Source organism: Dromaius novaehollandiae, chromosome 3 (assembly GCF_036370855.1).
Source record: "Dromaius novaehollandiae isolate bDroNov1 chromosome 3, bDroNov1.hap1, whole genome shotgun sequence".
Taxonomy (NCBI): domain Eukaryota; kingdom Metazoa; phylum Chordata; class Aves; order Casuariiformes; family Dromaiidae; genus Dromaius; species Dromaius novaehollandiae.
Window position 1 is genome coordinate 55,294,402 of NC_088100.1, and position 13,666 is coordinate 55,308,067.

At 44.9% G+C, this 13,666-nt stretch overlaps 1 protein-coding gene and 1 long non-coding RNA gene across 3 annotated transcripts in view; one reads left to right on the forward strand and one right to left on the reverse strand.

Annotated features, from left to right (window-relative positions):
- Positions 1 to 611: 611 nt before the first annotated feature.
- On the reverse strand, positions 612 to 2,085 carry LOC135327864 (uncharacterized). Its single transcript, XR_010388344.1, has 2 exons — positions 2,001 to 2,085; positions 612 to 1,131 (listed from the first exon to the last, which is right to left on the reverse strand). It is a non-coding gene; the product is annotated as an uncharacterized LOC135327864 (long non-coding RNA).
- SLC35F1 (solute carrier family 35 member F1) overlaps positions 1,546 to 13,666 on the forward strand; it is a 258,606-nt gene continuing 246,485 nt past the window's right edge. For both annotated transcript variants that reach the window (XM_064508919.1, XM_064508918.1), the window contains exon 1: positions 1,546 to 2,092. In XM_064508919.1, the coding sequence (XP_064364989.1) occupies positions 1,878 to 2,092 (215 nt within the window). In that variant the 5' untranslated portion in view covers positions 1,546 to 1,877. The remainder of the gene's footprint in view (positions 2,093 to 13,666) is intronic.

Here is a 13,666-nt window from a genome sequence, read left to right on the forward strand (position 1 = left end):
CATCTGGTGCTTTTGAGGCTCTGCTCCTTCCACTTCTAAGTGCCGTCAGGGAGAACGAACCTTATCTCTTCTCCACTCATGGAAACATGTGGTTGCCGTAGGGGGGATAGGAGAGCGGAGAATCTCCTAGCAGCATAATCTGATTCAACTGAGGTTTGCCTCGCACTGAAAGCAGTTGGCGTTTTGCCCAGAACTCAGAATGAACTTTAGAGGATTTTGAGCGAGTGATCCACATCTTCAAAAGCATTCCACGGCTGCAACAATATGCTCTGATGGATCTAGTCTCATGATCTATTCACTTGAGACCACTGAGGTGCTCAGAGCAAACTGCAATATTAAAAATTAATGTTGGCAAAAGGAATAGTCCCTATAAAGAGACCTTACTGACCTGAACCTAGTTGTTAAAAAAAAAAAAAAAAAAAAAAGTAAATGTAATTTCAAGTATTATATCTAGCTGATTTCCCTGGGGGACACTCCACAGTGTTTACAACCCCATTTTCCTGCTTGTTACAAATGTTTCTAACTTCTTCATGGCTTTGTGTAAGACTCATACAAACAGGAGAAACAGTAAACAAAACTTTTACAGAAATAAATAGGGGAGACTGATAGAATGGAAAAGACGAAATTTCAAATTTATTTCCATTACTGTCACTCTTTGCAAAATTAACAGGTAATACATTTCGGAGTGGTATGATCAATTTAAAAAGATAAGCATACTTTTTAACCTCCTCCGAGCCTAACTCATTTTTAAAAATGAAATATTTCACTATTCAGAGTAAGAAATATTAAAAACAAATTTATCTTCAGAGAGGCTCATTGTATTTAAAAGAGATTACCATTAAAATCCACAGGAAGGCTGGACTAGGCATGAAGTGCACTGTCTCTACAAAAAATGTATGTAGACCTGAACTTTAAGCATAGAGAGCGTAATCCCTCCTCGTGGTCAGTTGTGTGCCTACCTAGCAAGCACGAGAGCAAGAATGTTTTTCAGCAGCATTTTTTATTAACGCTTTTTTTTCCAATTCCCTGAAGGCAACGCATGCCACGCCATGTCTCGAAGGATAAAGGTAGAGTAATGCCTGGACGCATTCACATCATACTGGCAAATGAGGGAGATGACATATAGCTCAGCTGTAAGCGAAAAAAAACATTTAAGGGTTAACAAAAATAAATAAAAAATAAAACCCTTAGGAACACCAGAAGAAACCCAACGGATATTCAGTTAGATGTAGTCTGGGGGTAAACGTTTCTCTGTGGCGCTTTTCCTGCCCCTCCGGAGTCTCGCCGACCCCGACGGATCCAGCGACTGCTCCGGGGAGGGAGCCCGTGCCCCCGCGCCTCGGGGGCGGATCGCAAGCGGCAGGGCGCCCTCGGGCGAGGCCCCCGCAGGCGGCGGCGGCGGCGGCGGCGGCGGCGGGGTCGGGCCGCGCTGGCGCCTCTCCCTGGCGGGCGGCCGCCGCCTGGGCCGCGCGGGGCCGGGGCAGGGCGGGGGCGGGCGGCGCCGCGCACGGCGGTGACGGCGGGCGGGCGCGCCGGGACCGCGGCGGCACCTGAGCTCCGCGGCGCGAAGGCGACGGAGCCAAGCGCGGCCGCCGCCGCGGCGCTGCGGAGCGAGGCGCGGGCTGAGAGGAAGGCGGGGGCGGAGGAGGAGGGTCGGCAAACTGGTGGCACTTTGTAGACTGAGAGCGGCACTTGCTGCTGGCGGCGGCAGCCCGCCCCTCGCCGCATGGCAGCCCAGTGAGGGAGGAGTGGGCGCGGGGCTGGCGCTGCCCGGAAGACGAGGCAGCCAGCGCCGGCGGCAGCAGCGCCTGCCGCCGCCTTCTCGCCCGGCCGGCCGGGATGCGCCCTGCTCGCCGCTGAAGCCCCGCCGCGCCGCGATGCTCTCCCCCGAGCGCCACCGCCACCACCCGCACCAGCACCACCACCCGCCCGCGCCGCCGCAGCCGCCGCTGCCGCACCACCCGCCGCAGCCCAACCATGTCGTGGCCACCATCGAGAACCTGCCGGCGGAGGGCGGCAGCGGCAGCGGCCGGAGCGGCATCTCCGCGTCCTCCTTCAGCGTGCGCCAGCGGATCAGGAAAGTGCTGAACAGGTGAGGAGCGGGGCCGGCTGCCCCGCCGGCGGCGTCGCTCCTGCCGCGCAGCCAGCAGGTGTCGGCAGGGGGGCGCGGCGGCTGTGGCGGCCGGGGGCGACGGTTACCTCGCGGGGGGCGGGGGGCGGCCGCCCCGGGGCGCCGGGGAGGGCGAGGCCGCCGGGGTCGCGGCGCCGCCTGCGCCCTCCCTCCTGCCAGCCTGTCCCGCTGGGGGAGCGGCGGGCTGCGCGAGGCGGCGGGCAGCCGCCACACACGCGCCTCCATGTTACGGCCGAGGCGAGGGGAGGCGCGGCTGGAGCCCCGCGGGCCCGGGCCGGGAAGGAGGGGGCGGCTCGAGGGATTCAGCCCCGCCGCTGGCGGTGAGGGGGCGGCGGCGGGAGCCGCCGAGCTGCCCCCGGGGCGGCTGCGAGGGGCGCGGCGCGGCGGGGCCCGTGCGGCCCTTCGCCGCCGGGGCTCCGCGCCCACCTGCCCGCTGCCTCGCCCAGGAAACTCGCACCGGGAGGCTCCCGCGTCCTGCCTGGCTCGCTGCGGGCCGCCCGCGGGAGAGCGCAGAGACCTCCCAACCCGGCGGCTCCCGGCGGTGGCGGAGACCTGGCCGGGGAGCGGGGCCGGGCCGCTGGTAGCGGCGGCCCGGTGCCCGCGGGGCCGCGGCTCGGCGCACAGAGCCGGTGCCCCAGGCGGCGGGCGAGCCCGGGGGAAGGTTTCGCGCGGTTGTCAGGGAGAAGGCGGCGCTGGCGGCTCGGCTGGGCGCTGGCGAGGCGCTGGCTGCTCGGTTTGGTTGTGCGTGCGGCTCAGCGTTGTGAATGCGGAGATACCAAAACTGCAGGGTACTCGGGATAGGTGATTTCACCAAGCACACAGCAAAACCCTGGAACCGTCTTTATGCTCTTCTCTGTGCAAATTACTTTTTCCTCTGCGCTGCGTCTGAGCTTTTTCTTTTATTTTTGGACTACAAGATAATGTCTATCCGGAGCCTAACCGGTTGTGCTTCTCAGAAGGAGCCTCAAAACTCCTATTTGAAAAGCAGGCTGAAGCCATCACTTTTGCATCATGAGTGTGACTTGCTAAATAGACCTAAACAGAGAAGTTGCAGCATTATAAGCACCAATGGGATCGTGCATGCCCATGTCAACATCTTTGTCCCCTCTTTTTTTGTAAGAAGTGTAATATGGATGAATTGCTAAGAAAAAATATCAGCTCTTTTATCTGGGTATACTGGTTTTGAAGATGGAGCTCCTTGATTCTTTCGAGCTTTTAAACATTAGGAAATTATCATTGTTACCATCAGTTCCTGAAGGCATTTGTCTGATTGTTCACAGATCATTGCTATTATATACAGTTAATTAACTGTTACCATTCTAGGAGGATCTCAAAAGCATCAGTCAGGGAGGAAATATTTATGCTTAGTTATTTGAGCACATGAAGTGTTGAAGAATAGTTGAAAGAAATAAGGACTGTCTCAGCTCAGACAGACTAAATTGTTTTCTCGTGTATGTGTACCTGAAACTCTCAGTGTAGTAAAATTCACATGATGCCTCAGCCCAACTCTCTGTGTCATGGGAAATGTCCTATGTGCTTGTGAAATCCTGCCCCCCTTCTCCTTGGTCATCCTGAGTTCTGTCAGTCTTGAAATAAGACATTAGAGAAAAGAAGTTTCTGAGGGGCAGCAAGAGATGTATGAAGATGAGGTCAGTAGTCAGATACGGAAGCAATGAGTACCTCTGTTCAAGGGCAGTAGCAGCAATCTGTGGCAAACCATCAAATTGACCACGCTCTCGATGGCTAGGAAGCGTTGCATTCGTTAGTCTCATTCAAGTAGTTTTCATGCTTATGCATATATATGACTCTCAGCCATATATCAAGAGCCAAGTTAATATTTATTTTTAAATATACATGCTTGAAGTGACAACATCTAGATTTTTTTTTTTTTTTTTTTTTTTTTGAAGAGAGGAAGAGGATAGAAATAGGCTCTGGTGGGTGACTTAAATCCATGTTCTGACTGATCCTGAAACTTGAATCTGGAAACTAAATCTCCGATCTACCAGAGGAATGCCCACAGGAACTCAGAGGAGTGCTTGGTCCCTTCTGCATGAGCATGTTCTTTCTGCCTCCTCAAATGTGGAACAGTGACAAATTTTGCCAAATTTAAGAGATATGTGAAGCAAAACTCTCCTAAGGGGGATAAGACGTTATTGTGGAGGTTCAAGATAGCCTATATTTAAGCGAATCCATAGCCCATCCCAAAGTTTGTATCAAGGGAAATTTTGCCCAAGTTAGACTACCTTCTGCTTTACATAAGTGCTAAGGACTTAGATCTGTGTGATGTCATGGCTTTCATACAAATGTTTCTGTTGATACAATGAAATTAATCCTGGCAGAGAGTTTATGTTTCCATCAAGTATGGCAAAAACACCATGCAAATACATGAGGGAAAGGAAGAAATATACATGAAATACTGTTTCCTACTTTTTTACGTGTATTGGTGTCTTTCCTTCAGTTAGTCTTTTCTACTGGAAAAGTAGCACTTTGTCTATGCTGTCTGTACTTCGCATTGTACCATTTACTTGAGACCTCGATTTGTGAAAAGTTACTGATCGACTCATTCAGTTGAGCTAATGTGTGCTTCTGTTTTCTGTTGGAGAAAGTAGGGGTTCTTAGGATAGACAGACAAAACAGCAGGCCGACAAGAGCTGGGGTTGCCAGAAACCTGTTTGGAATCTGGAACTGGTATGGTCAGAGGAGACAGACAGCAGGAGAACGGGGACAGACACTGGCAGAAACTGCAATATTTCTCTCTCACTTTAAGTGTAGTAGTAGTTCAGTCACCCCGGTGCCCGGTGATTCCTGAATTGCTTTCCAAGGCTTCTCTTAAAATTGCTTTACAAGCTATGGAAACTTATTTTTACTTCACCTTCCAACCTTTCCACCATACTCGCTCAATAGGTTCCAAGGTAATACTGAAACAGTGCGAGAAACCCCCCAGGGTGTTTCAGAGAGAAGTAATGTATTGAAAGCAGAGCTGGATGGCTTTAAAAATCTATTTCAGTGGTCATAGCAAACACTGCACTCTGTGAAAAGTTGGCCATAACAGAAAACCAAGGTAAAATGGAAAATTGAAGGGTTGGAGTTGAGGAGGAGTAGAGATGTGCAGTGAAATTGTGGGATTTACTGCAACAGTTTGGATATGAATTCTGAGCTGACATTAATGATGCAAAGGTCCTGCCGTACTCTGAACAAGCTTCCTGTTATCCTTGAAGGATAGAGGATGACTTTGAAGGGCAGTTGCATTATGGGGAAATGTTGTGGTGAATACGTACTGAAAATACATTTCTGGACCTGTGACTCATACCTATGGTCTATGAATCCTAGCTGTGGTCCCTGTCTTATACCTTTCTTGTGACATTTGCTCAGCTGGGGTTCTTGGCTGACCCTGCTCTGGTATGTTGCAGGAGAGAGGAAAGAATAATTTTAACTGCTTGATTGCTTGCTTCCGCACCGCTTCTGGGAAGCCAGGACTGGATTCCACCAACTCTGTCTGCTTGTAGAAGACCACTTAATAAACAGTGACTCACTTGCTCCATCTTGTCTCCCACCTGTAACAGGAAGCAAGAAAAAATGAGGGGTGGGGGGAGCTGTTTAGAGCTCCATGATTCTCCATGACTCTGCTCTGGCACTTACCATTTCGGAGATACCTGTTGGTTGATCCGAACTTATTCCACCTGTCTGTACTTCCCTAGAGGAACTGGAAAGAGAATAAATATTGCTGAAACGTAGAGGGAACAGGTTGCTAAGTGAGTCAAGAATGAAAATGGAGTTTTTGCAAGAAAAAGGAGTGAATATTTTTAGATCCTCTGGCAAAGTTCTTTTTTTACCTAAGTAAATCAGATTATTCTGGGAAACAAAAAATTCTATAGCCAAGTCAGTGGACTCAGGTCTCCAAAGTGACTAAGCCCTTATTATTGTAGTGTTTTGCCTGATGAGGACTCTTCTAGAAAGCCAGATAGCACATACATTTTCTGGGCTTAGCCTTGCCTAACTGTAGTACTTTCATTAAGAATATTCATCACAGTATCTAGCCATGGCTTATGTTGTTGTTTGAAGGATCTCTTCTTGTGCTTTTTCTTGATCTCTATCTGTAAATGGTACTCTGCGTTTTCCAAAAGTTACCTAAGAAGACATGTCAGAATAGTAGAAACATGGTCAACTTGATATCAGAAAATGGAATAAGAGTAATTTCAGGCACTGGCTCCCATGCCATTTTTTAAGCAGCTTCACAATTATGTGCTGTGCTCCCATGAATTGTGAAAGCTTTCTCTGGAGCAGCGTGAGTCTATTTCTACCACTTTGCCTGCTTATTCAGCTTCTCGGATAAATTTTCAGCCTCGTGCGTAAAACCAGTGGATGGTCTAATTATCACTACCTTTCTAAGAAAAAGGAAGAAAAACTAATGTTATTAAAAAGAATAATTCATTAGGCAACACAGTGATTAATTTTGTTGCCAAAGTGAACAAAATGAAATGCATAAAAGCAATGTGGGTTTCATTTGATTCTTATTGTCAGAAAGCTCGGCTGTTTGGGGATATTCTGAGTAAAACTTCTGCTTTTTTAATATGTTACAGGCCTAATTCATCCATTAATGGAGCGATGGAACTCCCCTCTAATGGAGTTAAGGAAGAATTTGGCCCACTAGGCAACTAACTATGAACTTTAGCTGTGTGTCAAGGCTACTAGCTCTTCAGAGATGACAGCTGTTTAAATTATACTGCAAGTATCAAAATCTATAACCCAATGAAATATTTTTTTCTAATAATGCATATCCACATAGTGAATCAGATAAGATGGACTTTATGTACTAAAAAACTTGAAAATGAATAATAATGAAATTGAGGCAACGTATTTCGTTGCCCCAAAGCACTAGCATCTTTCAGTCGACTGATCAGAGATGCAAACAAACCAAATAATTTATGGCATTTCTTTTTTAATGAAAAGCAATGCAGTGATCAAATATATCACTTCTAGAATCCCCAAAAGAATGAGTGTTCATAACCTTCAGTTGCTCCGCTTTCTTCTTCAAAATGAAGGATTGACTTCCTTTGGGGTTTTTATTCTTTAAAAATTACAAAAAGTTACTAAAGTCCACCCAGAATAACAGTAACTGTAGAAGAATGAATCAGAGTCCCATTTCAGTTAGCTGTAGTTCTCCATTTAGGTAAAAATATTTATACCATTTCCAAGTAAGTAAAAGAAAATGAGCATTTTGAGCATAGATAAAGCAACTAGGTTGGCTTTCTTGTAGCTGTCATTATCGTCATACTTTCTGTGGAAAAAAAGGTCATATCTGCCCATATAGAAGAACCCCTACAGATTTTGAACATGTCTGTACATGTGGGTGAGTAATCTGTTAAGAAAATATTTGCAATTGAAAAAGGAGTTTTTCTTCCAGGTGTCTGAGATTTCTCATTTAGAAAACATAAATTGGCTATGGTATGGTTATGCCGTTGCTTTTTGCTGTTGATTTCCATTATCCAGATGTTATGAATTGGAAGGGGTGAAGTTTTTTTTTTTTTCTGAAGGTGTGAAACAGTGTAAAATTCAACTGATGAAAAGTTGTCTACTGTTTCTCTTTTTCATTAGTTTATCTGTAATCACCATTGTGAAAGCAATTGTGAATTAGCTAAAGTTCCCAATAATTTGTGTACATAAGGGAAATATCTGTGGAATAAGAGAAAAAGATGTCTTCTCTTTTCCCTTCCAAACAAGTTATTTCAGTGAGTGCATGCTTATTGGCATGCCACTGTACGCTTTTAAAATGCTTTGATTTAGGAGTGAAGATAAAAAGAACATAAAGCTTTTGTGCTGGTGCTGTAACAAGTACTGAATGTCTGAGTATAGTTTCAAAGTCTGAGCATGGTTTCATGACAGATTTTAGAGCTAATGTCCTAAAACTCTGTTACCCTTGGCTTTCTTTTCTTCTTGTGAATTTGCACCTTACAAGGTGCAAACTTTGTCAGTCCTGTTCTGAAATAGGAATTGCCTAAAGTGTGGTGATTTAATGTGGTAAGCGCACTGCACTCTAAAATGAAAAGCTCACATACTGATTGGGAAAAGACTTTTCCTAGGAGGGGCAATTTGGCAAGGCAAATTATGTGACTTTCTTCTGTCTACCTACGGCATTCAGAAGGCCTGTACTTACTGGGTGCCTGTTTGTAAGTGGGAATTTGTGACACTGGCTGTACTGGGCTTTGGGAAGGGGTTACTGCCTCTTGAACTAGGGGGGTTTCAAAAGAGCAGCACTGTAAATGGCTCCATAGAGAAAGTTGGAGGAATGGACAGAGTGGTTCTTATGGGATGGACAGAGCAGCTTTAATGTGCTAATGAGGGGAAGGCCAGATGCCAGCAGTGATCAGAAGAGTTCTTTGTGGCTCTGTGTCTTTGGAGATGGCTGGAGTCTCTGTCCTTATCGCTCTTGTTTCTGCAGGCAAAGGGAAACACTGGGGCTATTAGTGAGGTGTTCCCTTCCTTTAAGTCAGCAGATAGCCTTACAGACCAGCACTTGAATACTGATTAGGCATAATTACCAAAAAAGCTTAGGAAAAGGAACCTGATGAAGAAGCTTTTTTTTTTTTTTTTTTTTTTTTTTTTTAAAGCACAAACCCCAACAGCAGAAGCTCCATGCTCCAAGATTGTTTTACTTGTGAACTGAGCTCAAATCAGCTGAAATCACTTGTTACAAGAACAGCTGTATGGGGACTCATGAATTGCTTTGACTATAAAGTATGTAACTATTGGTGTTTATGAAATTCGTGTTGTGAACCGCTTAATCTACCTGGGTCTGCTTCATTCTGTCATCTGTCTCTCTGGGATTTTCGCTGAAAACAGTTGTTTTTGAAGCTTGTCTTTCTGCTTTTTCTAACTTCATTTCTCTCATGATTTTTTAAAAAAACATTTCTTCAGTACGTAGGCTCTCTTCTTTACTGTTTTTTCTCGCAGACCCCGGGTGATTGAAGTAATGGGCTTGACTTGCATGCATCACTTTCTTCTCAGTACTGTTTGAACTGAAGAGCAAGAGATGGGGAAAACTTTTCCCCACAGCCTGACCGTATGCTGTGAGAGTACCTGTGCTGTAGCTTTCTGCTGTTTTTCTAAGGGGAGAGTATTTGCTTTTTGGGGATGTGCCCAAGTACGCCATATCAGCCAAATAATTCTCTGTGCTGGATGAATCTAGAGGCCACTGTAAAAAAATACAGTGATGCTTATTAAGCTAGCCTTTCACTGTGGCAGACACAGTCATTTTGGCCCTTAATTTCAGTTTCCTGGTGATTTGGTAGTCAGTTGCTTTCTTACTCTCCCTTTTCCAGTGGTGACCTGGGGGGCTACATTGCACTTTCAGATAGTTTTGATCTGAGGAAGCGTGTGAAAACGTGTCATTACTTAGAGCTGGATGGGGAATCTTCTCTTTTGGCACAACATTTTTTCCATCAGAAAATGTAGATGGCTCGAAATAAATCCCTTGCAAGAAGGATGAGGTTTTTCCTCAAGACTGCATATTCAGGAAAGTTTCTTGCATCTAGATTTTTTTGTATGGAGAGCAGGCAAGACCTCACAGTAATCTGGTGATGGGAGTACTTATGTAGGAGATCAGATTTAACTCTCTGCTTTGCCACATCCCTTAGGGCTGCTGTGGACATGTGGACTGTGAGGTTTGCTCAGGATGAAGAACTTCAAAAGGTCTTCGCTCTGTCCTAGTGCAAAATGGGAAAAGTTCTGAAATTTAAGTTTGGTGGAACTAGAACATGTTTTTTTTTTGCCCAGCACATCTCCCCAGGCATTTCAGGCATCAAGGTGTTTATGAAAGCACACTATGCTTGAAACAGGTTGCTGCAGCTCTAAAACAGATAAATGAGGTAATTTATGTCCAGTAGCAAGATCATATTTATTAGTGCCCAAGCCCTGAAGTTAATTGCAACTTGTAAGCCAGTATTAGCTGATGATGAAATGAAAACAAAATTTGAAACATTTATAGTAATGGCCATTAGTTTGCTTAGCCCTCTCAGGTGTTCATTTGTCAAAGAAAATGTTGCATGTTTGTCCAGAAGCCTGCTTGACCATATTTTCTTAAGCTACATTGATTTTAAAATGATGCTGTCTCCTGTGCCACATTCATTCTCATTACTTTGTCCCATCTGGCAGATATTTTGATGTGACTTGACTTTTTTGTTTTGCTTTGTTTTCCATTTGCTAGAAATAGAAAATCAGTTAAGAGGGGACTAAGTGTTTTCCCCCTCTGTTTGAGGAAAGGGGTGTGGAGGGAAGCTGCCAACAGCATGGAAGGGGGATACCTGGCTTCTGTTTCCTACACTGGTGCCTCTTTATACATTTCATTAAAGAGGAAGAATTTCAACAGAGAACTCCACAGCTCCACTCCTGTATCTCTCCAGCCTAATAACTAAAATCCTAATCTTAATGTCCAATGGGACTTGCAGCTAGTAGCTCAAATCCTTTCAGACGAAGGAGGAATTTGAATCTGAATGTTGTGGCTGCAATGTAAAAGTGGGGGAGCTTCTCTCTGCCCTTTTTTTAAAGAAAGGAGGTAGATGTCTGACTCCAGGAACAGGTTCAAGATTGTGACTGACAGACAGGGGAAGCCTGAAGTTAGTCACTGACAGATAGTGGCCTAATGCTCCAAGAGGGGTAAGACATAAGCTGTACCCTATATTATGCTTTTCTGTTGTTCACCTAGATTTGGATCTTTGAGTTGTCTACCCAGATGCCTCTGTGACCATCCCAGGATGCCATATTCTTCTATGCGGCTCTTTGCTTTATTTTGCCCTTTGATGATGCATTATGAGATAACTGCTGGAAAACACAAAAATTTTCCATCTGAATGACTGCTGCATGAATGTAGTCAAAATGTCTAACTTTCTTGAATCTCTTTTGACATCCATTAATTTTTAGAGTGTGATTTTTAAACTGCTGTCATTACTGCCCCATGTTATGATCAGGATAAACAAGGTATCGTGCCTGTGCTACTAGAAATTTATGCACATCACTCTGCATTGCCATAAGGCTTTGATACTGTGGCATTATGGCTAATGGAGGAGCTGAAGCATCTGCATGCAGAGGATTTCTGGGCTTAAATCTGGCTGTGCCTGGAGGGAGCAGTAGTAGAGTAGCGTTGTAGAATGGGAATGGATGTACAACCTCTGTGTCTGTCCTTGAAAGCTGTTTATCGGAGCTCACCCGGGAACTGTGGCAGAAGTTTCCCTAGCGTAGAAAAGTATGTCACCATTACCAGGTATATGAAGATTATTAGTCAGTACTTAATCCATTTGGTACTGGCTGATCATCTGTCAAGGCTTTTTTCTAGGTTGCATGGAGGGTACCATGGTATGAAGCTTGGCAATATATGAGGTGAACAACTTTGCATACGTAGGGTCCCCAAAGTGCATGGGAGTCACCAGTTGAGCCAAGGAGCTTTTCTTTGTCTCCTGTTTCAGATCAGAGAGTTCAATAATGGAGAGGAATGTTTTATGATATTGTCAGAAACCATTTATTGGTGTGGAAAATCCATTAGTATTAATATTGGGTGGCCTGGAAATGTTCAGATTTAGAAACCTTTGTTTACTGGATTATCCCCAAGGAATAGAAGGGTCTTTCTGAGATAGGTGGGGGAAAACCAGAAGGATGGCCAACATGCTATACTTGGATAGTGGTGGTTTTAACTGTATAGAGGGGGAAGAAAAACTCTAGCTGCATGAGCAATTAATTGGAAAGGAGCTGTTTTGCCTTGCAATGCGTAAAGAAACAAAGTGCTGTTGTTAGCTATTTTGATGCTTTAAGGAACAAGAAATAATAAAATTAAAAGAATTATGCTGCAGTCATTCTAAGTCCAGATATTTTATGGAGTTTAAATATCTCTGTGTTTTCAATGGGCTCTGTAGGCTGATTTGGGCCATTTACCTACTGAAATCTTTTCTTACTAGAAGCTGAGAGCAGTAATGAAACCAAGCCAATGTTTCTTTTCAGTTGCTTCTTTCCTTTTCTATCTCCGCTACTGCTACATCCATGAAATTGCCTTTGATCTTTCTTTTTCTTTCTCCTTTTTTAAAACTTCCTGCTGCTAGTAGATTGAGGTCTGTAGGGATTGTCCTGGGTAGATGGAAGGTGAGGAAGGATGGCAAGCAGCAAGTAAACTGGGACGAGTTGAGCAGGGAGCTGGGAAATATTTAATGCTTTTGGGATTTGATACTTGAAGGAAAAAAAACTTTAATATTGTAGATGCAATTTTCATCAGGCTGAGAATGAGGGTTAAGTACTGTCAGTCAGAAAAAGTTTCCAAGCTTCATCTGATGTGGGAGACAGCTGGCACCCAAAAAGTAGTTTAAATCTTTCTGTGCAGTTGTATCATACTATGGCACGCAGTGTTTAAAGGTAGAAGTCTCTTCTGTCTTTTCAAGTTGACTGTTTGGTAGCTGTGTCTTCTGCAAGCAGTTCTAGTCTCTGTCTTCAGGGAATTCTTCTGTAATTGGCAAATCCGGCAGATTAAACCCCTTTTCCTGTTTGGTCTACCTGATGTACACAGGGAACTTCAGATCAGATTTTGGATAACTGACACACACTGGTGGCTGTCTGGTGGGCTGGGGAGGATGCTTTGTATTAAAATGGTCATTCAGGAATTTAGAAATCATCATTTGCAGACATGTGGTCCAGTTCCTCCCATGGGACAATACCTGTACATACCGCTGGAGACCTTGTGACGCTGTCTTCTCTTCAGGCTCTTTCATCAGAGCAGCTTTGCTTTGATTTAGCGCTAATCTCGCTACCATTTCTTTTGGCAGTATGCTGCAGAAGGCCACGTTTGAGTCATTTTTCCAGCCCCATTTGATGGAAAAAAATCACCTCAGTGTGAAGAGATTCAGTAGACTCCAGGACATGTGGGGAATTTAATCTAGAAGCACAGGAACAAGGTGGTGTAATGGTTGTAGGAGATGTATAAGGTCACCGCTTACTGGTATGGAAATGGAAAATTCTAGGGTTTGTCTCATTTGGACAGAAAAGTGATGTTTTATCAGAATAACCCTTTTGTAGTGGAATGCACTCAAGTAGAAAGACAGGCTAGTTAAGCTGAGATGCAGTGTGAGATTGTAGTTGGAGGGCTGCCAGAAGTGGAAGAGTTACATTGTCTCCACATGAACCATCTACAGTCTCTAGGATTCAAAGTTGCTCCTATTCTACAGAGGTTGCTTCAATGAAGACACCAAATACTTCTCCAATAATTCACTTGGAAGAAAGGCTCTGTCTACATGTGAGTGCGCAAGACCTTTTAAGATGGAACTAAAAAAGTTGCTTGCCAAATATACTACATTTGCATGTTTGTCTTTGAGAAGCAGCCATGTATGCATTTATCTTTCAGAAGCAGTGGTGTTTGTTTGAGAAGCAGTTGCATGTACCTATGCAAAGGCTGGCTGAAATGGATAACCGGTGTAAGGCAAGAAGGGAAAGGGCGTTGCTTGCCTGCTTGCTTCCAGAGCAGTAGCATCAGATGCTACTTGCTGAAATCTACAGTGTGAGGTG